Below are 26951 nucleotides of genomic sequence, written 5' to 3'. Positions count from 1 at the left end.
ATTCAAGATGTTGTAGGATGTAGTGCAGAGCCATATTAACAGCATCATCTGTTGATCTATTTGCTCGGTATGCAAATTGCAAGGGGTCTAACAGCGGATCCGTAATGGTTTTCAAGTGGGACGGCACTAACATTTCAAAGGTTTTCATGGCTACAGATGTTAAAGCAACTAGTCTGTAGTCATTCAGTTCCTTGATGGTGAGCTTCTTTGGCACTGGGATGATGGTAGAGCGTTTGAAGCAAGAAGGAACATAGCACATCTCTAGTGATTTATTGAAGATATGGGTGAAGATGGGGGCCAATTGGTCAGCACAGACTTTTAAGCAAGAAGGAGTTATCTTGTCTGGGCCTGGAGCTTTTCCTGGCTTTTGTCTGTGAAATAGGTCCTGCACTTCCTCTTCTGTGATCACTAGGGTTTGTGAACCCAATGGGATGGGGTCAGTTGTAGGAGGCTTGGCGGTTGGTTGGTGTGTCTGAGATGGGGGTTGTGGAGATAGGTGGCTGTAGTTTCCTTTCAACCTGCCGTAAAACTCATTCAGGTCATCTGCCAGTTGTTGATTTCCTTCAGCTTGGGAAGGAGGTTTGCCATAGCCGGTGATGTTTTTAAGAGTTTTCCACATATTTGCTGGTTCATTTGTTGAGAACTGATCCTTTAGCTTTTCAGAGTAGCTTCTTTTTGCTGCTCTTATCTCCCTTGTTAGTACATTTCTGGCCTGATTGTACAGCATTTTATCACCTTTTCTGTAGGCTTCCTCTTTGGAATGTCGTAGCTGCTTAAGTTTAGGTGTGAACCAAGGTTTGTTGTTACTGTATATTCACAAGTTTCTTGTCGGTACACATAAGTCTTCACAGAAGCTAACATACGACGTTACAGTATCTTTGAGTTCATCCAGGTCTGCAGAGGTATCTTCAAAAATATTCCAATCAATGCAGTCAAAGCAGATCTGTAGCTTTAATTTTGCCACCTCAGTCCAGGTCTTCACTGATTTAATTGTTGGTTTTGTGGTTTTAAGTCTTTGCCTGTAAGCAGGTACAAGGTGAATCATGCAATGACTAGAGTGTCCTACAGCTGCTTGTGGTAAAGACCAATAAGCATCTTTTAGTGTTGTGTAGCAATGGTCTAAAATATTCTTGCCTCTAGTGGGACAATTGATATGCTGAAAATATTTTGGTAGCTTTTTCCTTAAGTTTGCCTTGTTTAGATCTCCCAAAATAATGGCCAGCGAATCAGGGTATTTGGCTTCAGCCTCCATGATTTGGTCAGCTAGAGTTCGTAATGCCTTGTTTACACCGGCTTGTGGTGGGACATAAACAGCAATTAGAAGAAATGAGGAAAATTCACGAGGCGAATAGTATGGTTTGCAGTTGATAATTAAAGTCTCTAAATTTTCGTCACAGAATTTGTAAATTACAGTTAAATCCTGACACCAGCTGCTGTTAATATATAGGCATAAGCCTCCTCCCTTCTTTTTACCAGATGTCTTTGTAATTCTGTCTGATCGTTCAATCTGAAACCCTGGGATATGCAGGCTGCTATCTTTAATTAATTCATTTAACCAAGTTTCAGAGAAGCATAGGACTGCTGAATTGTGAAAATCAGAATTGTATTTGTTTAAGAGGAGTATTTCATCCATCTTATTTGCAAGTGAACATACATTGGTTAGGAAAATTGAAGGCAGAGGAATTTTATTTCTCTTATTTCTTAGCTTGATTAGAATCCCCACCCGTTTACCTTTCCTTCGCTGCTTCCACAATTTGGTTTTTTTGGTAATCCATGGCTCCGGGGAAATTGCCTCTTCCTGTGTTAGAATCTCCTCCGTGTTTGTAAGGATGGGTGGGTGGGGGAGATCACAGAGCTGCTCCTTAAAGAAATGTTGCTTAATTTTTAGCAGATGGTCTCGTGAGTAGGAAATCCGTAGTGAGTCACAGAGAATAATTAGAAATAAAGAAACCATTAGAGACCATTTCATCGAGGCAGGTGTTGTGTCTTGTCCGCTCTCACCGCAGCCGGGGTCTGCTTATCTGCTCCCGAACACAGAGGAATGTATGCCTCCCGGCCCCAGTCCTGGCTCCATGCCCAGACAAGCTGCAGAGGAGGGGGCACCTCCCGGTCCCAGCCCTGGCTCCATGCCCAGGCAAACGGAGCAGCTAGACCCCTCCCCCTCCTCCACAGCATGTGAGCCTGAGGAAAGTTTACTTCCAACAACTGATTGGAGTGACCCTCGCATCAGAAGATTGGATAGGCGGAGGCAACAGAAGGAAGGGAGGGGCAGGCCTTAATGAGTGCTGAGTCATGGAGCCACACCCCATGGCCTATATAAAGGATCTGCTTTCTGGCAGTCTCTGAGTCAGGCAAAGTCGAACTTATCTTGCTGAAGTCACTTACTGGTCTCCTGCCTGCTCTGAGGACTTTGCTAGGACTTTGGGCAGAGCTGCAGAGGCAAGCCTGATTCGGATTTCCCTGACCTGGCCGTCAGCGGAGGAGTGGGACACGACATCAGGCTTCAGCGGCGCCCTCTTGGTGTGGGGGGATGAAGAATTATTATTACTATGATGACTAGATTCATAATTGGCTTAACCCTATCAGAGTTCCTTTCTTATGGTTCTGGCAATCCAGAGTCATAGTAAATAGACCAATGGCTACTATTTGAAGGAACTCAAGAGTTCTTGCACATCTTCACCAATTTTTCCTGTATCCCCTGATCCTACACCAGCAGGGAAATGGAAATAGGTCAATGGCTTCTTTCTGACTGGCAAGCAAGGCCATAGTGAATGTGACCTAGCCATAATATTTGAATGAGATGCTTTATTTTGCCAGGCCTTGGCAGTGAATATTGTAATACAGCTCACTGAATTTTCAGCCACGTCACATCTCTTTCTAATTTCTTGGAAAAATGACTAGGCAGAATTGTTTTACTATCCCACAGATGACTGGTTTATTTTAGTTTTGTACAACATAGCTGTCCGGGACAAGCTAATTTGACTTGCAACTGGTTTGGTACAAATTGGTTCAAAACTGCTCTAATCTTTCCCCAATAGTGATAGGCTTAGTAAGTTCATTTATTATTTATTTATTTATTTTATTAAATTTTTATACCGCCCTTCTCCCGAAGGACTCAGGGCGGTGTACAGCCAAAGATAAAACACGAAATATATACAATTAAAACATTTAAAACCTAGCAAATTACAAAAAGGCTGATAATTAAAAATTTAGTTTTAAAATTTTAGAAATATTAATAAAACCCCGAATTAAAATTTAATACTATTATGCCAGTCCCGCTTGAATAAATAGGTGTGTTTTTAGCTCACGACGGAAGGTCCGAAGATCAGGCACTTGACGTAAGCCGGGGGAAGTTCGTTCCAGAGCGTCGATGCCCCCACAGAGAAGGCCCTACTCCTGGGGGCCGCCAGCCGACACTGTTTGGCGGACGGCACCCTGAGGAGACCCTCTCTGTGAGAGCGCACGGTCGGTGAGAGGTATTTGGTAGCAGCAGGCGGTCTCGTAAGTACCCGGGTCCTAAGCCATGGAGCGCTTTGAAGGTGGTAACCAAAATCTTGAAGCGCACCCGAAAAACCACAGGAAGCCAGTGCAGGCTACGGAGTAGTGGTGTTACGTGGGAGCCACGAGTGGCTCCCGTTACCACTCGCGCAGCCGCATTCTGGACTAACTGTAGCCTCCGGGTGCACCTCAAGAGCAGCCTCATTTATTTATTTATTTATTTATCATATTTATATACCGCCCTATCTCCCTAAGGACTCAGGGCGGTTTACAGGCAGTTAAAACACATATAAATACAGATTAAAACGACAATTTAAAAAAACTTATTCTAAAGCCCAAATCATTAAAACAGTATAAATAATAAAAAACCCCTTAAAACCAAACTTTAAAAACCTAATCCAGTCCCGCGCAGATGAATAAGTATGTTTTAAGCTCGCGACGAAAGGTTCGGAGATCCGGAAGTTGACGTAGTCCTGGAGGGAGTTCGTTCCAGAGGGTGGGAGCCCCCACAGAGAAGGCCCTTCCCCTGGGTGTTGCCAGACGGCACTGCCTAGCTGACGGCACCCTGAGGAGTCCCTCTCTGTGAGAGCGCACGGGTCGGTGAGAGGTATTTGGTAGCAGTAGGCGGTCCCGTAAATAACCCGGCCCTATGCCATGGAGCGCTTTAAAGATTGTCACCAACACCTTGAAGCGCACCCGGAAGGCCACAGGTAGCCAGTGCAGTCTGCGCAGGAGAGGTGTCACACGGGAGCCACGAGGGGCTCTCTCTATCACCCGCGCAGCCGCATTCTGGACTAACTGAAGCCTCCGGATGCCCCTCAAGGGGAGCCCCATGTAGAGAGCATTGCAGTAATCCAGGCGAGACGTCACGAGGGCGTGAGTGACCGTGCATAAGGCATCCCGGTCTAGAAAGGGGTGCAACTGGCGCACCAGGCGAACCTGGTGGAAAGCTCTCCCGGAGACGGCCGTCAAATGGTCTTCAAAAGACAGCCGTTCATCCAGGAGAACGCCCAGATTGCGCACCCTCTCCATCGGGGCCAATGACTCGCCCCCAACAGTCAGCCGAGGACTCAGCTGACTGTACCGGGATGCCGGCATCCACAGCCACTCTGTCTTGGAAGGATTGAGCTTGAGCCTGTTTCTCCCCATCCAGACCCATACGGCTTCCAAACACCGGGACAGCACTTCGATAGCTTCATTGGGGTGGCCCGGTGTGGAAAAGTACAGCTGGGTGTCATCAGCGTACAGCTGGTACCTCACACCGAAGCCACTGATGATCTCACCCAGCGGCTTCATGTAGATGTTGAACAGAAGGGGCGAGAGAATCGACCCCTGCGGCACCCCACAAGTGAGGCGCCTCGGGGCCGACCTCTGCCCCCCTGTCAACACCGTCTGTGACCGGTCGGAGAGATAGGAGGAGAACCACCGATAAACGGTGCCTCCCACTCCCAATCCCTCTAACCGGCACAGCAGGATACCATGGTCGATGGTATCGAAAGCCGCTGAGAGGTCTAATAGGACCAGGACAGAGGAACAACCCCTATCCCTGGCCCTCCAGAGATCATCCACCAACGCGACCAAAGCCGTCTCCGTGCTGTAACCGGGCCGGAAACCGGACTGGAACGGGTCCAGATAGACAGTTTCATCCAGGTGCAGGGGAAACTGATATGCCACCATACTCTCTACAACCTTCGCCGCGAAGCGAAGGTTGGAGACCGGACGATAATTACCTAAAACAGCCGGGTCCAGGGAGGGCTTCTTGAGGAGGGGCCTCACCACCGCCTCTTTCAAGGCGGCCGGAAAGACTCCCTCCAACAAGGAGGCACTCGTAATCGCCTGGAGCCAGCCTCGTGTCACCTCCTGAGTGGCCAGCACCAACCAGGAGGGGCACGGGTCCAGTAAACACGTGGTGGCATTCAGCCTACCCAGCAACCTGTCCATGTCCTCGGGAGCCACAGGGTCAAACTCATCCCAAAAAATATCACCAAGACCACCCTCAGACGCCTCATCTGAATCGCCGCAATTTTGGTCTAAACCGTCTCGAAGCTGAACGATTTTATCGATAGATAACCGTTACACTCCCCACCACGTCCCTGCAACGGGCCATCCCGCTCCCCCTGGTGAAGGAGGAACGGGTCACCCGAACCAGGGCGGCTGGGCGGTTATCTGCCGACGCAATGAGGGAGGAGGCGTAACAACGCCTCGCTTCCCTCAGTGCCACCAGGTAGGTCCTAGTATAGGACCTAACTAGTGTCCGATCAGCCTCTAAACGGCTAGACCTCCAGGAGCTCTCTAGGCGTCTTCGCTGGCGTTTCATCCCCCTCAGCTCCTCGGAGAACCAAGGAGCCGGTTGGGATCTGCGCCGGGTCAGAGGCCGCAGAGGCACGACACGGTCTAAAGCCCCAGCCGCAGCCCGTTGCCAGGCTGCGGCTAGTTCCTCTGCCGTGCCGTGAGCCAGACCCTCAGGAAGTGGCCCAAGCTCCGTCCGGAACCTCTCCGGGTCCATCAGGCGCCTGGGACGGAACCAACGTTGTGGTTCCGTCTCCCTGCGGTGGTGAGTGGCGGTCAGAAAGTCCAGGCGAAGGAGAGAGTGATCTGACCATGACAAAGGTTCTATGACTACATCTCTCAAATCCAGATCCTTCAACCACTGACCAGAGATAAAAATAAGGTCCAGAGTGCCACCCCCGATGTGAGTGGGGCCATCCACTACTTGAGTCAGGTCCAAGGCCGTCATGGAAGCCATGAACTCCCGAGCCACTGTCGATGACGCGCCGGCAGATGGCAAGTTAAAGTCCCCCATGACTAAAAGTCTGGGGGTCTCCACTGCCACCCCGGCAAGCACCTCCAGGAGCTCAGGCAGGGCAGCTGTCACGCAGCAAGGAGCCAGGTACGTGACCAGCAAGCCCATCTGACACCTATGACCCCATCTCACAAAGAGGGATTCGCACCCAGCAATCTGAGGTACAGTGGTCTCCCTCGGCTCTAGACTCTCTTTAATAACAACCGCAGCCCCCCCCACCCCTACCCTGGGCCCTCGGCTGATGGAATGCACGGAAACCCGGTGGGCACATTTCGACCAGGGGAACGCCCCCTTCAGTGCCCAACCAGGTCTCCGTAACGCCTATAAGATCCGCGGTGCCCCCCTGAATAAGATCATATATTAGAGGGGCCTTATTGGCCACGGACCGTGCGTTGCATAACATCAGACGAAGGCCCAGGCTCTGAGGGTCTTGACCATCCGGGGAACAGGAAAAGTCAGAGGGATCGGGGCACGCGATCGCTTGCAGACATCGAACGCGTGACCCCCTAGACCGATACGATCCCCCCCTTCCGCCATATCTGCCCCTCCCACTTACCGTGCAAATGGAACCACCCTCACAAAAAGGAACACTTTCCCCCCCCATAACCTCCGAACCCACTAAATAATCGCCGCGAGCCCGCGCAGGGACTGGTTTCCCTCCCGACGGGTTACCCCCAACACCCGCCCTAACCCTCCCACCCCTTAAAAATGCCCTATCTAAAAAACCCCAAAGGCTCTTTCTCTTCGCATGCCACCTCTGTGGGTCCCAAGACCCGTCATTGAGGCCGGCCTTAGGTAAAGTAACAGGCCGTTCCCACGAGGCGGGGGCACCTCGCAGGCGCAAGAGTTCGGATCTAGAATAGCACATGCAATAAACAATAAAAGTCAGCAGAAAATAGATTGTCCCAGACTAACAGAGATGTTAACAGAGATGTTCTCATGAGGTAGCTCTCTAATTAGGATCCAGATATAAGATGACATAAGATGTAAAAATGGACAGTCAGCATCCATGGTACAAATGGGATATAAGATGTAACATATGGCATATAAGATGTAAAATATATTCTAACCATCAGACCCATGGTACGGTCCTGGTAAGTCCATACTCCAGAACCAATAGTCCAGGACTTAAATAGCATAATCTGTCCAGAGAAATATCCGGGTCCCAAAAAGAGGGGGGGAAGGGAAAGGCGCTCCATAGCTGTCATCCAAGTCGCCCTTGTAGAGAGCATTGCAGTAATCCAACCTAGATGTAACCAGAGCGTGAGTGACCGTGCATAAGGCATCCCGGTCAAGGAAGGGACGCAATTGGCGGACCAAGCGAACTTGGTAAAAGGCCCTCCTGGAGACGGCCGCCAGATGTTCATCAAAGGACAGCCGTCCATCCAGGAGGACGCCCAAGTTGCGAACCACCTCCTTTGGGGCCACTAACTCGCCCCCAACAGTCAGCTGCGGATGCCGCTCCGTCTTGGAGGGATTGAGCTTGAGTCTGTTTCTCCCCATCCAGACCCGTGCAGCTTCCAGGCACCCGTACAGCTTCCAGGCACAATACATTGCATTCTTAACTAAGGACAAATTGTGCTGATGCCACCAACTTTTGTATTCTTGCAACAGCTGCTAGAAAATGATGCCAAATCTACTTGCAGGGCATGTTAAATCAAACTTTACAAAAACATGCATGTGTATTTTATAATGGCAGAAATACAGGAATCTACTTTGGTGGCTGGTTAATTTAACTAAGTATTTTTCCTCAATAATCTGTTTTCAAATTTAAACTATTCTTGGATTTGTTTTTTTCTCCAGCTTGATGTTCTTCAGATAAGGTGGATGTCAGCTCCCATAATCCTACAGACACCACAGATGGGAACTGAAGTCCAACATATTCAAGTTGGTGAAATTGCACTTTAGACTATTCTAGCTCCTTAATTCAAAGGGCAAAAAAACCATTCTCACTGATCTCAACTCATCGATGAATATATTTCTGACTTAATACAAAAAGCATTATGAAAAAAACATCTGTGAAGATATTAGAAGGAAACAGATGGAAAAAGAAGTGACTCTTTAGAAGGCAGCAAAAGATTTACATTATTCTCCATGAACTTCCATGGAGTCCTATGTTTATATTTTATCACTACTTCCTCAGATAATTCAGATTAAGAAGTCTGCCTGAGCTCATCTTCTCATCCATTTTGAATATGAACTATATTTGCCTTTAAAAACCATTTTGATAGTAGGAAACAAAAGGGAATAGTAAAGTACTTTAATGTAAATTATGACAGGATTCACATCCTTCTTAGGTATGTCATCCCTCTCAGGCTTATCCTGTTCTTGTCTACAGAAAACAATTATGACTGTTTTGGGGCCTAGTTTCTGAAATTCAGAAAGGTTTAAAAAGATTAAAAAAACAGAACACGTTTGTCAGAGTCTGACATCTTGACTATTTGTTTCAAGGTTTTTTCTTTTCTATGCATTTTTGAAAAACATTTCTAAAATGTGTCTTTTTAGTATTTTCTTTTCTATTATACTTTTAACAGGCAGAATATGTGATGAAAAATACAGAAGCAAGCAGGAAGTGAAAATGTCCCTTGCCTTTTGGTACTTTGCTCTGAGATTAATCTTTTTTAAAAATACTGAGAAATAGTTTCAAATTTGATATTTTCATTTCATTTCATTCATTTATTAGATTTTTATACCTCCCTTCTCCCGAAGGACTCAGGGCGGTTCACAGCCAAATAAAACAATAAAAAGTGCACAATAAAACAATAATTAAAAAACTTATTAAATATAAAGCCAAATTTTGGATTAGATCCTATGGTCTTAATATTTTGTCAAAAGGTTTTCTATTTCTACATACTTCTACACAATTACTATTTCTAGTAATTGTAATTAGAATTGACATTTCAGTTCTCAAACAAAATAAGGAATGTGTTTGGTCACAAATTAATAACTAGAACAATTTTGAAGAAAAGATAATCACTCAATTAAAAAAAAAGCCCTATTATTACTAAGCAATATACAGGTAATTCCATCATTATTTTTGTAGCAAATTATGACAAATTGAAATAGTTAGTTTTTGAAAATGTTTTGTTCGAGAATGTGTGGTGAAGGGAAACCTCCAGTCTTCTTTTGAGTACACCAGAGTAGTAGAATATGAGTATCTGTATACAGTATAGAGACAGTATGGTCTAGTGCGGGGGTCAGCAACCTATGGCTCCGGAGCTGCATGAGGCTCTTTGGGGCCTCTGGGGTGGCTCCCTGTCACCCAATTGCAGCAGTGGCGTGGTCGGACCCTTAATGCGGGAGCGAAGTGCCCCTGCACTTGCCTTTGTGCGGCAACAACATTCCGCCTGGTACATTTGCTGTTGCCACCAGCAAAGACTGCTGGGAGAGAACAGCGTAGAGGTGTGGTCTGGCTCTCACAGCAGAACACGTCACTTTCTATTTCCTGAGCCTTCTCTGATCTCAGCTCTTTCAGAAATAGCTATATTTCTGTTGCTTTTGTTTCCCTGGGCAGCGATGGCTGGGGCCATGGGAAGGGGGAGTAAAGGCATCAAGGCTGCTTCCCCCCTTCAGCAAATAGACCTGGAAGAGCACAGGGAGTTGCGAGCGAGTGCCAGAGGGTCAGAAGACACGCTCCGACGTTGCCCCAACACGCATTTCCAGTGCGCACTCCTCTGTCCTGAAGTAGGATTGAGCAGGGTGAAGGGAAGGAGAAGCCTGGGTGGCTTTCCTTTAGCGTGGGGCATGGGGGAAGACCCAATACCCCTTCCATGGCCTGCAGCGAAAGCGTGCTTCACAATGAGTGAGTCTGGATCCCCTCCTCCTCCTGGAGCCCATTCCCTGCCCCATTCGCCCTGGCAACTCTCCCTCTCTCGGGGCAGAGAGCAAACCCAGAAGTAGCCACCCACCATCTCCCACCAATCAGGCAGTGGCTGGGGGAGCAGATTGAGCTCAATTCAGCCCTCGCCAAAGACACATCAGCCAGTCTCCCTCACTCTGTGTCTGTCTGTCTGTCTGTCTGTCTGTCTGTGAATAATGTGTAGCTGTCTCTCTCTCTCTCTCGCTCCCTGGCTCTGTTTCTTCTCACTCTCGGAAAGCCCTGCAGCCCTGCATGCTCTCTTTGAGGCTTTTTTGCCAGCTCTTTTTTTCCCCCCTTCCTTTTGGAAAGCCGGGCTGGCAGAGCAATGAGCGCAACCTGTGGCAGAGGCTTTCCTCCTCCTCTCGCACCCCCCTGACCGGCTATGGCGGGGCCAGGAGGGTGCACACAAGAGGAGGGGGAGAGAAGCCTCCACCGCAGGAGTTACCTATTTCCCATGGAAAACACGGAGCCACAAAACCTGGGAAAACGTGGCTGAGAGGGTGTCATGTGACTGGGTGAGAGTGAGTGGCATCAGTTGGCCATGCCCACACAGGTTTTGTGGCTCCCAGTGTTTTGTTTACTGTGGAAAACGGGCCCAAGTGGCTTTTTGAGTGTTTAAGGTTGCCGACCCCTGGTCCAGTTGTTAGGTTACCAGGCTAGAAAGTGGGAGACCTTGAGTTCAAGTCCTGAAAATCAGCTAGTGACTATAGGCCAGTCACATTCTCTCAGCCCATCCCATCTCACAGGCTTGTTGTTATGGGAAAAATTAGAGGAGAAAGATGTGTTGGATATCTTTGTCATCTTGAGTTGTTTCTAAAAATAATAAGATGGAATATTAACTAATTATATAATTAAACCTTAGTGCCTGCTAAGCAAGACTAAGCAAGACTGCTCTGATGAAGGAGCAGGTGTGGAGCTGGAGAAGGAGAGGATAAATGCTAGTGGGGACAAGAAGAGAAATTTCTACATGAGAAAACACCTGTTGGGTTATCCTTATCAGGCTTGTACATCCCTTCCACCCTCCTTCTATATTGCTTGGCCTGGTCTTAGCTCATTATCCAGGCAGAGAAGAAAGTTGTTTCCTCAAGGTCTTCCGTGGAGGAAAGAGAGGACCAGAGTCTTACACAAGTAAGGAGCTGCTTATGTACCCACAGCTGAGGCTAGATGGCTTATTTTGATTGCTGCTGATGGAGCAGGAGAACAAGTTCCAAACTGCTACTACAGAGGGGTTTAACTTCCTGGTTAGGCATTTTATTTTGAACATTCTTAGTTTGGATTGAGGAGATTCCAACAACCTATTTTTATTTCTGAATGCTCAAGAGACTAGGGAAAATAATCTTCAACAAGTTCTCTATATTGTTGGAGTCCGGGGTTTTCTTTTTGTTGTTTGCTCCCCACTTCTCTGTCTACTAGGTCTGCCATATTGGTGTTTGAAGTGGGAATCAGGAAACAACCTGGTTAGGGACCCACCCAAAAAGTGTAAGTAGTTGACCCATGAACACCAGAGGAGCTCCCTCGGGGTGCTAAACTACAGAAATGTACTGTATGTTGAATGCACTAGAATTATGTCCTAAAATCCAGGCTTATTCTCAGTTGGTCCAGCAAAAAGACTAGCCACAATTGAGAATGTGAATGAAAATGTGAGGACCCTATCAATACACAATTGAGATTCTGCCAAGCTTCTGCTGGGGTCGGAGTGATCTACAAAGTATCTGGCAAACACAATGAGGAAAAACTTTATAGATTCCTTAGCAGACTGAATTTTGAATTCCCCACATATTTTTTTCCCTGGAAATTGAAGGTGTTAGCAGGATTTAAATCAGTAAGATATATAATATCACAAGATTAATTAATGAAATTTCATAAGGTTATTCCACTGAGAGCCCTATCCATCTTAGCATTTCACCACTTCTGGCGCAGGAAAGGCTATCAATTTTTCATCCAAAATGTTAGATTTTTTTCAATTTTAGCAGCTTTATTTCAACACACATCCCCAATCTAAGCTTTATCAAGGAGGTTGCTCAAATACAAATAATTACTAATATTCTAATTTATATTCTATCCTATGCCCTTCTCATTAATTTTACTTCAAATGCACACATATCAAATATTTTTTTATTCTAATTTTCAGTAGTGAAAATTTTGCACAAAAGTGTAAGCTTTCATGACATTATGCCATGGTAGTAAATGGCCAGAAAAAGTTCACGTGCTGACTGGTAATTAAATTATATTTATTTTGAAGGTGGCTGCAGTTTTGAATTTTCTGATTTTTCATTGCCCCTGGAAATGGAAGTAATTTGGTTTTGAGCTTCTCTTCCCAATTCATGTAAAAAATTCTGCAACTTTAAGATAATCAAACCAAGGTAACCATAACCTGCTTCTATATTTCAAAATGATTAAACAGATCAGAGCATTTCTTGCATATTGTTTGAAAGTATGGTTAATTAAATAATACAGCAAAAAGAAGTTATTAGGAATCTAAACTGATAAATTGGTAATGTATGTCATGGTATAGTTTTAGTCTTTGCAAAAGACGTTTTAAAAATATGCATAGAATTATTTTGTCATTCTGTTGTAAGTACATAAAATGTATATTTCCATTCATTTTATAGTAACGTAACAAGTAAAGAACCAAGACAAAAAATTACAAGGAACTGAATTAACTATCTGGCAAAAACAATTCACTTTTTACCTTAGTTGGCTTCTTCTGGACCACTTGCTGTGGCTGCAAAACAATAAAACAAAAATAAATCTGGGTGATATATATGTGTATATTAAAATATCATTTAGACAATTTACATGAGTAAAACTTTCTATATTTTCTATTGTAATATAAATAGAAAAATGCTATTTTAGCATAACATGCAAGATGGCTTATTTATCCTTGCTTACAACTACATGTTGATGCATTTACAGTACTGAGGTTTACATTTACAGTAAAATAAATAGAATGTCAGGTAATTTGCATATTCTAAACGGTATGTCTAATTTAGCTGCAAACACTCTATTTATATATATAAACTGCAGATATGCATACTTAACAGCAGACTGAAATGGTTTTATTTTTTGAAGTTTTGAAATATACAGTAGTCTGAAAAGATAATATCACAGGGTGATGTGTGAGAAGTTGATTTTGGACTCAAATTCAGCTCCTTTTGGTTTGATCAAGTATTAGGAAAAGATGTAAATCTTTATGTGACTTATCATTCTGCGTCTTCATTAAGATCTGTCTAAATCAGGGGTGAAATGCTCCCCGTTCAGACCAGATCACCCGATCCGATAGCGATGGCAGTGGGTAGTTCGGATAACTGGTAGCAAAAATGGCTGCCCCCCCACATGCCCAGCTGAGCCGCACGATCATCAGAGCCTTTTTTTTAAACTTTTAAAAGCATTTTTTCGGAAAAGAAAAAAAAAAGCCCTGATGATCAGCTGGGATCGTCAGAACCCTTTAAAAACATTTTTTTCTACAACCTCTTTGGCCAAAGAGGCTGTAAAAAATGCTTTTAAATGATTCTGGTGATCAGGCAACTCAGCTGGGATCATCAGAACCCTAACATAACATAACATAACATAACATAACATAACATAACATAACATAACATAACATAACATAACATAACATAACATAACATAACATAACATAACATAACATAACATAACATAACATAACATAACATAACATAACATAACATAACATAACAACAAGAGTTGGAAGAGACCTTGGAGGTCTTCTAGTCCAACCCCCTGCCCAGGCAGGAAACCCTACACCATTTCAGACAAATGGCTATCCAACATTTTCTTAAAAATTTCCAGTGTTGGAGCATTCACAACTTCTGCAGGCAAGTTGTTCACTTATCGATTGTTCTAACTGTCAGGAAATTCCTCCTTAGTTCTTAGTTGCTTCTCTCCTTGATTAGTTTCCACCCATTGCTTCTTGTTCTACCCTCAGGTGCTTTGGGGAATAGTTGACTCCCTCTTCTTTGTGGCAACCCCTGAGATATTGGAACACTGCTATCATGTCTCCCTTGGTCCTTCTTTTCATTAAACTAGACATACCCAGTTCCTGCAACCGTTCTTCATATGTTTTAGCCTCCAGTCCCCTAATCATCTTTGTTCTTCTTCTCTGCACTCTTTCTAGAGTCTCAACATCTTTTCTACATCGTGGCAACCAAAACTGAATGCAATATTCCAAGTGTGGCCTTACCAAGGCATTATAAAGTGATATTAACACTTCACATGATTTTGATTCTATCCCTCTGTTTATGCAGCCCCAGAACAGTGTTGGCTTTTTTGGCAGCTGCTGCACACTGCTGGCTCATATATAAATGGTTGTCCACTAGGACTCCAAGATCCCTCTCACAGTTACTTCTATTGAGCAAGGTACCACATATACGGTACCTGTACATATATTTTTTTTTGCCTAAATGTAGAACCTTACTTTTTTGACTGTTGAATTTCATTTTGTTAGATAGCACCCAATGTTCAAGTCTGTCAAGATCCTTCTGTATCTTGAGCCTATCTTCTGGAGTGTTGGTGGCAGGATAGATGGGGAACTCATCAAGTTTGATGAGTTCCCCATCTATCCCCTCGTCCAAGTCATTGATGAAGATGTTGAAGAGTACTGGGCCTAAAACAGAGCCTTGGGGTACTCCACTGCATACTTCCCTCCATGTGGTTGTAGTTCAATTGAGGACAACACGTTGAGTGCAGTTGGTCAGCCAGTTACAAATCCATCTGGTGGTGGTGCTGTCTAACCCACATTTTTCTACTTTATCTAGTAGTAGGTTATGATCTACTTTATCAAATGCTTTACTGAAGTCCAAGTAAATTATATCGACAGCATTCCTCTGGTCCATTAATTTTGTCATTTTGTCAAAGAATGCAATGAGATTAGTCTGGCATGATCTGTTTTTTACAAACCCATGTTGGCTTTTGGTCATTACTTTGTTTGCTTCTAGGTGTTCGGTGATTTGTTACTTGATTATCTTTTCCAGAATCTTCCCTGGTATTGAAGTCAGGCTGATAAGTCTGTAGATTCCTGGATTTGTTTTTTTTCCTTTTTTGAAGATGGGAACTACATCAGCTGTTTTCCAGTCCTCTGGCAGTTCCCCTGTGCTCCAGGATCTTTGGAAGATATAGTTCAGTGGTTCGGAGATCTTGTCTGCCAGTTCCTTCAGAACCTTGGGGTGTAATCCATCCGTTCCTGGTGATTTGAACTCGTCTAGGGTAGACAGGTGTTATCATTTTTCCCCTATTTTAACTTGTGTTCCTAATCCGTTTTTTGTAGTGCTGTTTTTGATAGGTTGGATTGTTTTTTTTCCTTTTGTGTAAAGACAGATGCAAAAAATGAGTTAAGTAGAACTCTTTAAAAACATTTTTTCTACAACCTCTTCGGGCAAAGAGGCTGTTTAAAAAAAATGCTTTTAAAGGGTTCTGGAGATCAGGCAACTCAGCTGGGATCGTCAGAACCCTTTAAAAACATTTTTTCTACAACTTCTTTGGCCGAAGAGGCTGTAAAAATGCTTTTAAAAGGCTCCTCTGGCGATCCCAGCTGAGTTGCCTAATCATCAGATGCTTTTAAAAGCATTTTTCTCTTTTTTGGCCGAAGAGGTTGCAGAAAAAATGCTTTTAAAAGTTAAAAAAAAAAGTTGGCCACGCCCACCCAGTCACATTACCCCCCCACCAAGCCATGCCCACAGAACCGGTAGTAACAAATTTTACATTTCACCCCTGGTCTAAATCTACTTGGAACCTCAGCGTAGATAGAAGCCCATGTCAGAAACATCTGGGCTGGAATCAGCAACTTTTACTTCATGAGCAGCTATTTTATAAGAGGGCTACCAGATCTATATTTGGAGTATCTTCTAGAGCAGAGGTCACCAACCTTTCGGACCTCAGGGACCACTAAATTCATAATTTTAAATCCCACGGACCACTAATATGATTTTTTTAAAAAGATAAATAGTATTTAGTGCAATATAAAAAATGCAAATAATTTTTCTGTGGACCACCAAAATTTTCTCACAGACCACCAGTGGTCCACGGACCATTGGTTGGTGACCACTGTTCTAGAACAGCACCCCCCTTTTGGGGGGGGCACCAGGGACTGGTTTCATGGAAAACAGTTTTTTCATGGACCAGGGGAGGGATGGTTTTTAATTTGCTCATTCGCCTGCCGCTCACCTCTAGCTGTGTGGCCTGTTCCTAACAGGGCATGGATTGGTAGTGGTCCCTGGCCCGGGATTTGGGGACCCCTGTCCTAGAGCAAGAATTCATTATAGTAAAATTAGTCGTACAGAAGCATGAGAAGGAGCTGAATCTAATATATGCCACAATAATTCATTTTTTTATCTTACTTGGTAAAAGGATTAATTTTGGAATAGGTAGATCAGTGTTTCTCAACCTTGGCAACTTTAAGAAGTTTGGGCGTCAACTCCCAGAATTCTCCAGTCAGCATTCTGGCTGAGCAATTCTCGGAGCTGAAGTCCAGACATTTTAAAGTTGATAAGGTTGACAAATCATGCTAGATACCACATCCTTTTTTATATGAATGGCTAAAAAGTATTTCCTATTTAAGCTCAGGCTCTCACTGAATAACTTGCATAACCTGCCCCAGTTGAATACTCTCCAGCTGGCTGGGAATTCTAAGACAGCAGTAATATTATCAAAGACACCAGGTTGGTAAGTGTAATGATATGTAATATATAATCCCTCATCAATTCATTTTTGTTTTGTTTTTTAGCTCTCACTAACTTGTTACTGATTAAGCTTCAGGCTTGAGATCAAGCCGCGGTGTGGCTCAGGCTGTAAGAAGCCTGTTATTAAAACACAGCTGCCTGCAATTACTGCAGGTTCTAGTCCCACCAGGTCCAAGGTTGACTCAGCCTTCCATCCTTTATAAGGTAGGTAAAATGAGGACCCAGATTGTTGGGGGGCAATAAATTGACTTTGTAAATATACAAATAGAATGAGACTATTGCCTTACACACTGTAAGCCGCCCTGAGTCTTCGGAGAAGGGCGGTATATAAATGTAAACAAAAAAAAAAGCAAGATGTTCTGTATATATCAAGTTCATGAAATAGTGAAACAGATCACTATAGAGATACAACTGATGCTATTCACCATATATATATACATCTATGCTGAGGATATCAAAACAGTGAACTATTTTCCAATACAATCTCTCTGAATATGGCCAAATCTCTTAAAAGTGTGTGTTGATTTTTTCTATATGAATGCCTAAGTTTTGAGTGGAAAGCTTAGGATACAATGAATTAAAATATGGGAATAAGCATGAGGAATAAGCATTCACTGCCATAATAAAAGGAAATATTTGATAACTATTGAGCTCTCTTTTGTTCACGGCAAATTTGCTTTAGCAGTTAATATGCAACCAAAGTCTATATAATCCCTCATTTCCAATTTTTACAATGGAATTTTGATCATAATGTTATCATAGACTAAAATTTATATTATTATGTATCAGCAGCAGCAGCTAAACAATTTCTCCTTGTCTCAGATACCATTTTTCTTTGTAGGCATATGTAATCTAAATTTAGAAACATATTTACCCCTTTCCCAGCACATACACAAAAGCTGGAAGCCTGCTGAAAATATAAAAATGAAACTGTAAAAAAAAAAGGCAAACTTTCCTCAAAGTGAGCAGGAGAAGGAATAAAAATGGAAACGGGGGAAAAAAAAGAAGGCAGAACTAATTTATAGAAGAATAACCAAACCATCTCCAATCACAATTCTATGCTTTCTAAATCACAAACAGTAATCTAGATGGCAAAGCTTTTATCGGAGCTGTTAGGAAAAGCCCTGCATGAGTAAGATTCCTCTAAACTTTGGTCTGCATCCAATCAAAGTACAATGTTTCTTTTTGCTTTTTTTCCATGAATGGCTGCAGTATTGTGCCTCAGTTCAGTCAGACTCCTCTTCTGCAGTCATTCATAAAAATAAAAACAAATCAAAACAAACGCCTACAAAAACTTTCTGAGCCCAGTCTGGAGCCAGTGGGTGCCAGAGGCTGAGAAAACATACTGGCAGCTCCGAGCCTAAACAGCATTTAAGTATTCAAGGATCTGCTTGGTGGTCTGTAAAGTATGAAGTGTTGTGTGGAAGGGCAGCTGGTAGAATTATGTGACACATACTAGGCAGTAAGCCAGAGCTGGCCTTATTTCAAACATTGTCTTTCCTCTCATTGAAGTGTCAGGACCTAATTCATGGAAAATTTGGTGAGTTGGCAGCTGTTTCAGAGGATTTCATTGAGTTGCAGTGTGCAGGAGTCACATGAATGCCAGGAACACTGCCAAGAAAAAGGGGATTTCTAAGCAGTAGAAATCAGTTAGCCTACAAGAATGTACATGAGTTTGATGTGGTTTTGGAGTAAACATGTCGTGTACAGGTGTAATCAGCAGGAGAGAAGCAAGAGGCAAATGGGCTTGTATGATCAAAATTATTACAAAAGAGCTACAGTACTCATATGACAGCATCTCTTAGGTCTCTCGAAGTGATCAAAGTCATGGTTTGCAAAATATTTATGGGCAGAACTAGTAAAAATTCTGAATTTGCATATGGCTCATTACTGAGATATAACTGATTCTAAAAATAAGCAGTTTGTTGGGGCTTAGAAATAAAACATATTTTACCAAACATGTTTATACTGTACTTGCAAAACTATTATGAATAGACAGTACTTTGAATTAGCAAGTACTCTAATTTTGTGAAGAACAGCACAAAATGCTTTCATCCTGGCTATTCTGCATTTTCAGGTATAGATAATAAATCATTAATACTCAGCAATTTAAAAGGGAAAGTGAGACCAGTTCCTTGTGACTTAGTTCCAAAACTGAACATTCCAAAACTAGGGAAAAGTTGTCAGATGGATGAGATATAGATAGAAATGAAAAAAAAAAAGGACAAGTTATGACAAAGGACCTTTAGAGAATTGAGAATGGGCCTTTTCCAGATATTGCATTGCTCATAAACATCCACTTACAATAATACTTGAACAAATAATATAAAGGTATTTTATATAGCACATTTCACATATAACAGTCGTTTCTTATTATTACATTTTGGAAACAGGAACTATATCTCCTGAATGCCAAGCCCATACAATGAATGAGGAGAACATTCTCAACATGCTTTAAAACAGTTTAATTCACATATGCATGCTAAGGAATAGAAAATCGAAAGCACTAGTGGATATGGTAATGTATCTCAACTTAGAAGAGGTTACTCAAATCTCCTCAATAATCTGTTTTGGATTTGGATTTTAGAAGTAGTATTTTAACTAAATACTAAACAGCTACAAATTGTAAAACAGCAGTCTTTAATCTTCATCTTCCCTTTTTAAATTTGTAAGCATGAGCGTAATAGTATACATGCAATAGCATCCATATAATAGGGAACTTCAAAGATAAGGGTCAAAAAGCAATCCACCACTTAAAATTCTCTTGCCCTAAAGACTAAATTGCTGATCTTTCTGCTGATTATTGTCATTTATCTGATGAAGTAAATGACTTGAATTTTACACCAGATTCTAAAGGAGCTTCACCAAAATGGAACTGGATGTCAGAATTCCCAATTGCCAAATCATTCAGGAATGGTAGCGTTTTGTTCTGCATAGCTGTAATTAAAACCAACTGACATTATAAAGAATTCCAAAAAAGTTTAAACGTGTAGTCAGATTCCTTTTTAACCCGAGCTTGCAGTGGCTGGATATAATACCATACTTAGCGAAAGATGTATAAAAGAAAGGGTAGCTTTCTTTTAGTTTTATTTCTATAGATTTCATTTTGTTAAAAAAGCATTGGTTTCTGGAACACGTGGTTGCAATTTCTGCTTAAATTCTATTTTTTTCAGTTTAATACCCAACCTAGTATTCATAAAGTATCACAAGCAAGCATAATATATTGTGAATTCATTTTTTTTATATTTTCATACATTATTTTCTAGGTTTTAATTAATGCAAATGATATAAAAGGGCTGTACAACTTAGTGAATTTATGAAATGACTTCTTCCTATCTTTATAGGCAAATTCATTGTAAGATAGGAAACCATGATGGTACAGTGGTTAGACTGCATTATTGCAGGCTGACTCAGCCCACAGCCTGGAGTTCGATCCTGATGGGGCTCAAGGTTGACTCAGCCTTCCAAGGTTGATAAAATGAGGACTCAGATTGCTGGGGACAATATGCTGATTCTGTAAATCACTTAGAGAGGCTGTAAAACACCATGAAGTGGTATATAAGTCTAAGTGCTATTGCTATAATGTCTGATATTTCATGGTGGCAATATGTATATTATAATATGTATGCAAGTTTTGATGGGAATGACATTATGGAAAAACAATACACTTCAAAATTATTTGTAAGGATACTCTTTAAAAATTCAAGTGTGCTTTCATAAAAATCTCAAGCAATTAGAAGAAAGTAAACATTTGGTATTGGAAAATACTGTCTATAAATTTTTATTTATTTCTCATTTCAATTTATATAGTTGCCCTCCCACATACATGGCCTTGGGTAGCTTACACAAAATTAAAGTAATACAGAATAATCGAAAATAAAAAAGAATACAAAAATAATACAAAACAATACAAAAATTCACAGCTGAGGTAGTTACATCTTTAAACAACACTAAATATAACCACTATACCAGCGCTATCACATTCCCTGGGGCCCATGCTTGTTGATAGAATCATGTTTTTAGGTTCTTCGTTTTGGCCAATCTATGCCACTCTTGCATATTGTTGGAATCATGCCTTTGCTCCATGGTTGAACAAAGATTATTCTTACTGTTGTAAGCATAAATCTTATTATTAAATTATTGTATTTCTTGTTGATTTTTTTTCTGATATTATAATTAATGAGAAAAGTTGAAGCTTCATTTCAAATTTAAATTCTATTATTTTGTGCATCAAACGACATATATCTTCTCAATACTATTTTTTAAATATTCATTACATACAATAAGACATTCCTTCTGTTTTATGGCATTTCCAACATTTGGTACTATAAAATTTGTCTATCTCAAATATTATTGATGGAGTTGTATATCATCTATAAAACATTTTGTAGTAATTTTCTTTTATGATGTGTAACTTTGGATCATTTTCTTCAATAAATAAATGAACATGTATAATATTTTTGACCATGTGTGTAGTTTCCTTTATCTAGTTTTATGTTTTTTTGTGTAGAACAGATAGTATTTTATGTCATATTTATGCAGAAATATTGAAAATTCAAAACATTTCACAAACTCTTAAGCATTTCTGTAATTCCAATATGATAAAATAACAATAAATTTTGATTGTAGAAAAATAAATCTTCCAATACAAAATTATTATTTTCAACTTCATTCACAATGCAGTTGAACTGTCCAGCTTTTTCCAGTAGAAATGATATGCAAGTACAATAGTTTAGAATATATGTCTGTATATATTTTACTGATGCACTCATCACAGAACATTTCTTTTGGCAAACTAACCACCATTAAAAACTGCCAAACATATTTAATGGATTAGTTTGATGTTTCAAATATATCAAAAACAGATACTTCTTGAGGATTCTTTATGTTATTATTTTGTCCAGAGAGCAATGAGAATAAATAATTGAATGCTAAACACTCAATGATTTGAATGCAGCAAATATTTTGGAATTGAGGAAGAATTATTTTGCAGTAAAATATGAACTTAACTTTGTTTCAGTTTTATCTTTTGGAAAAGTGGATCCCATTAATGATTTATGTCTGTCTCCTTGAGGTAGGTTACAGATGAGAACTGTAGTTCATCTAGAGGGCACCAGTTTATGGAAGACTGGTGGATGGCATCATATCTTTCACGGCCAAACAATTCCTAGTTGTATCTGAAAATTCTCAGGGGACTATCATAAATCTTTATTTTTTATTGGTTTGCTTGGTTGTTAATATGTTGAGTTTATTTTAAATAGATCCATTAGGTTTCAGAAGTACTTTATAGCTCCAAACATCAGTATCAAATGGTTTTATAACTTTTCATAATGTTTTCCACATTTCCTTAAGTGATGAATTAAATTGTCATTAGATGATACATGTAATTATTGTTTAATTTAATTAAATAGAAGCAGAGATCTAGCTTAGATCCTTGATTTTTGCGGTACCTGGGGGCTCTACTTTGTTCTCATTCCTGTTTAAAATCTTTATGAAGCTGTTGGGAGTAAAGGCACCTGCTGACACAGGATGAGCTATTAATACACTGACACCCAACTATATCCCTAGGACCCTGATCACCCAGGTGATATTATCAAGACCCCCCCACCCAAATTTCTGTAGGCTATCGGCTTGGATGGGCTTAAGCTCACTCCTCCACACTGAATGGCTATAGATTCTGAGACCTTCATGAAGACTTTCCACCTTTAACTTTGAAGAGGCTGGCACTCTTCAAGGCACCCTTCACTTATGGGTCCTGATTAAACAGAATCATGGATAGGAGGCCTTTGCCAAGTCCAGCTTATGTGACAATTGTGCCTATTTCTGGATTGGAATGCTCTATTCATGGCTGTTCATGCTTTAGTCTTCTCATTTGAACTACTGCAATGTGTTGTACACAGTGCTGCCCATGAAGATCACTAAGAAGCTGCACCTTGTCCTTAGCCTCCCCTCCCTCTTTTTTTTCAGTAAGGTCAAAGAATTTCAAAGAATACAATTATTTTTGGAAATAAAATAAAATGACAGTTCGCAAAGATTACTAGGTGCAAATAGAAATACACATCATTCCCATAGCAAGGAAAATAAAGCAAGAATGGTTAAATTGATTGTTTCATTCAAAGAGGAAAATATGCTTTCATTTGGATATCACTTCTGGAATTTGTGCTTGTGAAGAAAAAAAATGAAACTTTGGCTTTGGTTTTGTGATTAGAAAGATTTGATGTTATAGGAATGGCTAGTTATATGTTAATGTGTAAAAGCAAAAAGTTGAGGTTGGAGTGTTTGTATCTTGTACTGTGTTAAGAAGAATTGGAAATCAATGCCTCTTTTCTTTCTTTTTTCTCTTTCCCCTTGTATCTCACAACCCCTTTTTCCTGCTCCCTTTCCTTCCCTTAATTTCCTATATTCTTCTTCTCTTCTCTTCTTTGTATTTTATATAATTAAAAAATAAATAAATAAATAAAAATAAAAAAAATATTTTTGAGATAAAGAAAAAAGAAGCTGCAACTTGTGGAGGGCAAGGCTAATCAAGGTGTTATCTACAAAGCTTTACAAGGACTAATAATTGAGGACCACTTGTTTTCAATTATTTCTTTTACCACGATCTAACAGAGTGGGCATATCTAGGTCCTCTCCATTGATTTCAGCAGGAATTCCTTGGTACCAAACCATATAAGGCTTTTATAAATGAATCCATCACTTTAACTTGACCTGGAAATCTATGGTTAACCAATGCAAGACCTCATGATAGGAATAATTCGATCATAGCAACAAGTGCAATTCAACAATTTGAATTTGAACGACTTTCATCAGTATAATGATGGAATTGCATCCCAAGCCACCAGATGAATTCTTCGATCAGTTTCATACATAAATTAAGAACCCAGTGGTTCACTACAGGAGAGTCTGCCTAGTGATCCTTTATGGTCGCTAACAGAAAATACTCATTGAGATAGGAGAGGAACCATTGTAGAATAGTGCAAATGGAGTTGCACACATGCAACTCACATAGAACCATCCCCTCCTCTCCCACCACCCCGGTCTGCAAAGCTGAAAGATTGAGGACCACTTCTCTAGCATATTTTAAAGTTGGATTCGTATTATGTGCCTCCCCAAGGAAGGCTTAAGATTTGTAAATAATTGTCACCCAATGATGAATTTATAAAGGCCTCATAAAAGGCAAACTTTACAACTTTCTTCAAGACTCCTTCCATTATGTTTGCAAAGATGTTGTAGAAGTTGACCACCTTTCTAATCCAGGTGAGGCAGGAATCACCCTAAGTAGCACTTTACCCCACCTTCTCAAAATTTACAGGCCAAAAGAGTCCATTATAAGAAAAATAAATGATGATTCAGTCACCTCATTAGATTCAGCCAGGAGGATCAAGGCTTTGATGAATGAGCAATTTTGTTGGCAAAAGGCTGAGCAAAATGGCCTGAACAGCCAAATAGGAGATTTTCCTGCCCATTCCTGCCAAGGATATAGTTCAAATATAATTAAAACATAACTGTTGATGTAGCATCAGGCATTCTCATGTTTAATAAACAAAATCAATTAACATTGATAGTGTATAGGATTATTCTCTGAAACAACTGAGGGGAAGCATTTGGCTACGGCTGTCTCTAGTTAAACACGTATCTTAACAACAACAAAGATAATACAATACTTAATTTTCCACATTCCAAGTATTCTAGGCTAAGAAAAATATTAAGTAAATGTAAAAAGTTCCCCTGTCAGTTGCCTCTGACTCTAGGGGAGCGATGCTCATTTCTGAACAGCCAGCGTGGTCCGAAGATGCTTCTGTGGTCAGGTGGGCAGCATGACTTACGGCATTTCTGGATCTTTGCATGTGGATAGCTACATTCCTATCAAGCAGATATCAAGTAGTTAAAATTGTAAACGCTATATCAAACCCTGCACCATTTAATAGTGGTGTTCCCCAAGGCAGTGTTCTAGGACCAACACTCTTTCTGCTTTATATTAACGACCTTTGTGATCATATTACAAGCAGCTGCGCCAACAATGTAAAACTAGTTAACAACACAGACAATTCTACTACCCTACAAAATGACCTAGATTATGTATCTGAATGGTCAAATAATTGGCAACTCCAAATCTCTGCTAACAAATGCTCAGTCCTGCACATTGGCAATAAAAATCAAAACATCAAATACAAGCTGGGCGGAAACAATTTAAAAGATGACCCACACTAGAAGCTAGGATCATTTCAAAAGATCTATGCCCCCGAGCTCACTGTAACAACATTGCTAAAAAGGCATTACAAGTTATCAATCTTATTTTACAAAGTTTTCTCTCTGGTAATGCTATACTTCTAACTAGGGCATACAAAACCTTTGCCAGACCTATCCTTGAATACTGCTCACCTGCCTGGAACCCACACTGTATTTTGGACATTAGTCCAGAGGTATTTTACAAGAAGAGTACTCAACTCCTCTGCTCGCAATAAAATTCTCTTTACCACCATGCTTGCAATTTTAGGCCTGGATAACCTTGAACTATACGGTCTATGTTCTGACCTAAGCTTAGTTCACAAGATTATCTACTTTAACGTTCTATCTGTTAATGACTTCTTTAACTTCAACTGCAATAACACAAGGGCTATCAATAGATACAAACTAAATAGTAATTTGCTCTAATCTTGATTGCAGAAAATACAACTTCAGCAATAGAGTAGTAAATGTCTGGAACACTCTACCTGATCCTGTTGTTAGTTTCTCTAACCCCCATACCTTTTACCTTAAACTGTCTACCGTGGACCGTACATGTTTGTTAAGAGATCCCTAAGGGGGCGTATATAAGCATACCAGCATGCCTACCATCCCTGTCCTAGTGTCCCCATTTATATGTAATCATTTTATGTGTTTATGGCTATGTTTTGCTTATTTATATCCATTTATTTGTGCCATTTTTTTCATGTGTTCATCTCTATGTCTATACTGATACTTGTTTCCTTGTGCTTGACAAACAAACAAACAAACAAACAAATAAATAAATAAATAAATAAATAAATAAATAAAATAAATGACTATATGTTGAAGGTGCATGGAATGCTGTTACTTTCCCACCAAAATAGTACCTATTTATCTACTTGCATTTACATGCTTTCAAACTGCTAGGTTGGCAGGAACTGGGACAAGTAACAGGAGCTCACTCCATCACACAGTACTTAGGTCATGAACTGCCAACCTTCCAGTTGATAAGCCCTGTATCTTAACTCAACCTCCATACTTTATGCTGGCATAAGTCTAGGATCCTGGTCAGCCTTAGCAAGTTCTTTTAAACGGTAGGAACAATCTATTATTAACTGGGGAATGAGTGGGTAAGAGAAAAACCTATCATACAATGTGGAGTGGTCTTGCTCCAATTAAAGGCTTATCCTTAACCATTCCTTTAAAAAAAAATACTTAAAATTCCCTAGTTCACTTTAGCATATAAATGAAGTCAAATGAACTATGGGCATGTTCACTGTCATGTAAGAAACTTCCTAGGTTGCCTTTAAAACTTTTTCTTTCTGGAGAGACTGACTTCTCTGATAGAAATAATATACTACCACACAAAAAAATTGTAAGATGCTGCATCATGATTAAAATGTTAGATTAACTCAGATAAAAGACCCCTCAGCCATGGAAATTCAATAAGTAACTTAGGACAAATCACTTCCTGCCAAGTCAACCATACAAAGTTGAAGGGAAAGAGTGAGAGAATCTAAAGAAAGAAAAGTGAGACATCATCATCATCATCATCGATTTTAGCCTACCAAGACTGTACAATACTGTGTCTGTTCAAAAAAAAATTGTTACGACAGAGTTCACATTCCCTGTAAAAGAAGTATGATTCTTTTGCACCTTTTAGAATTTCATTTAGGTACTTTCAGGATGTTGCCTAGCTGACCATCTTAATGCCCTCTAGGACAATGGGATAGTATCCATATGGTAATAATTTTTGCTTTCTGGCAATATAAACCACATTTGAATTCAGAGTCCTAAGCTGAAAAGGGTGGTGTCTTATTACCACCCTCTTTCCTTATTTGCTTAAACTTTTGCATTCTTTGCTTCAGGCTTCCTTTGTAAAAAG

At 40.9% G+C, this 26951-nt stretch overlaps 1 protein-coding gene across 5 annotated transcripts in view; it reads right to left on the bottom strand.

Annotated features, from left to right (window-relative positions):
* Positions 1-26951, bottom strand: part of HMGA2 (high mobility group AT-hook 2) — a 194093-nt gene that overhangs the window by 14254 nt on the left and 152888 nt on the right. For all 5 annotated transcript variants that reach the window (XR_009155996.1, XR_009155997.1, XR_009155995.1 and 2 more), the window contains one exon: positions 12853-12885. Coding sequence is in view for 2 of the 5 variants with exons in the window: in XM_058189969.1 (XP_058045952.1) it covers positions 12853-12885 (33 nt within the window). In the remaining 3 variants the exon portion in view is untranslated. The remainder of the gene's footprint in view (positions 1-12852; positions 12886-26951) is intronic.

The sequence above is a fragment of the Ahaetulla prasina genome, chromosome 7 (genome assembly GCF_028640845.1).
Source record: "Ahaetulla prasina isolate Xishuangbanna chromosome 7, ASM2864084v1, whole genome shotgun sequence".
Taxonomy (NCBI): domain Eukaryota; kingdom Metazoa; phylum Chordata; class Lepidosauria; order Squamata; family Colubridae; genus Ahaetulla; species Ahaetulla prasina.
This window is presented reverse-complemented; position numbering and strand designations above follow the sequence as displayed.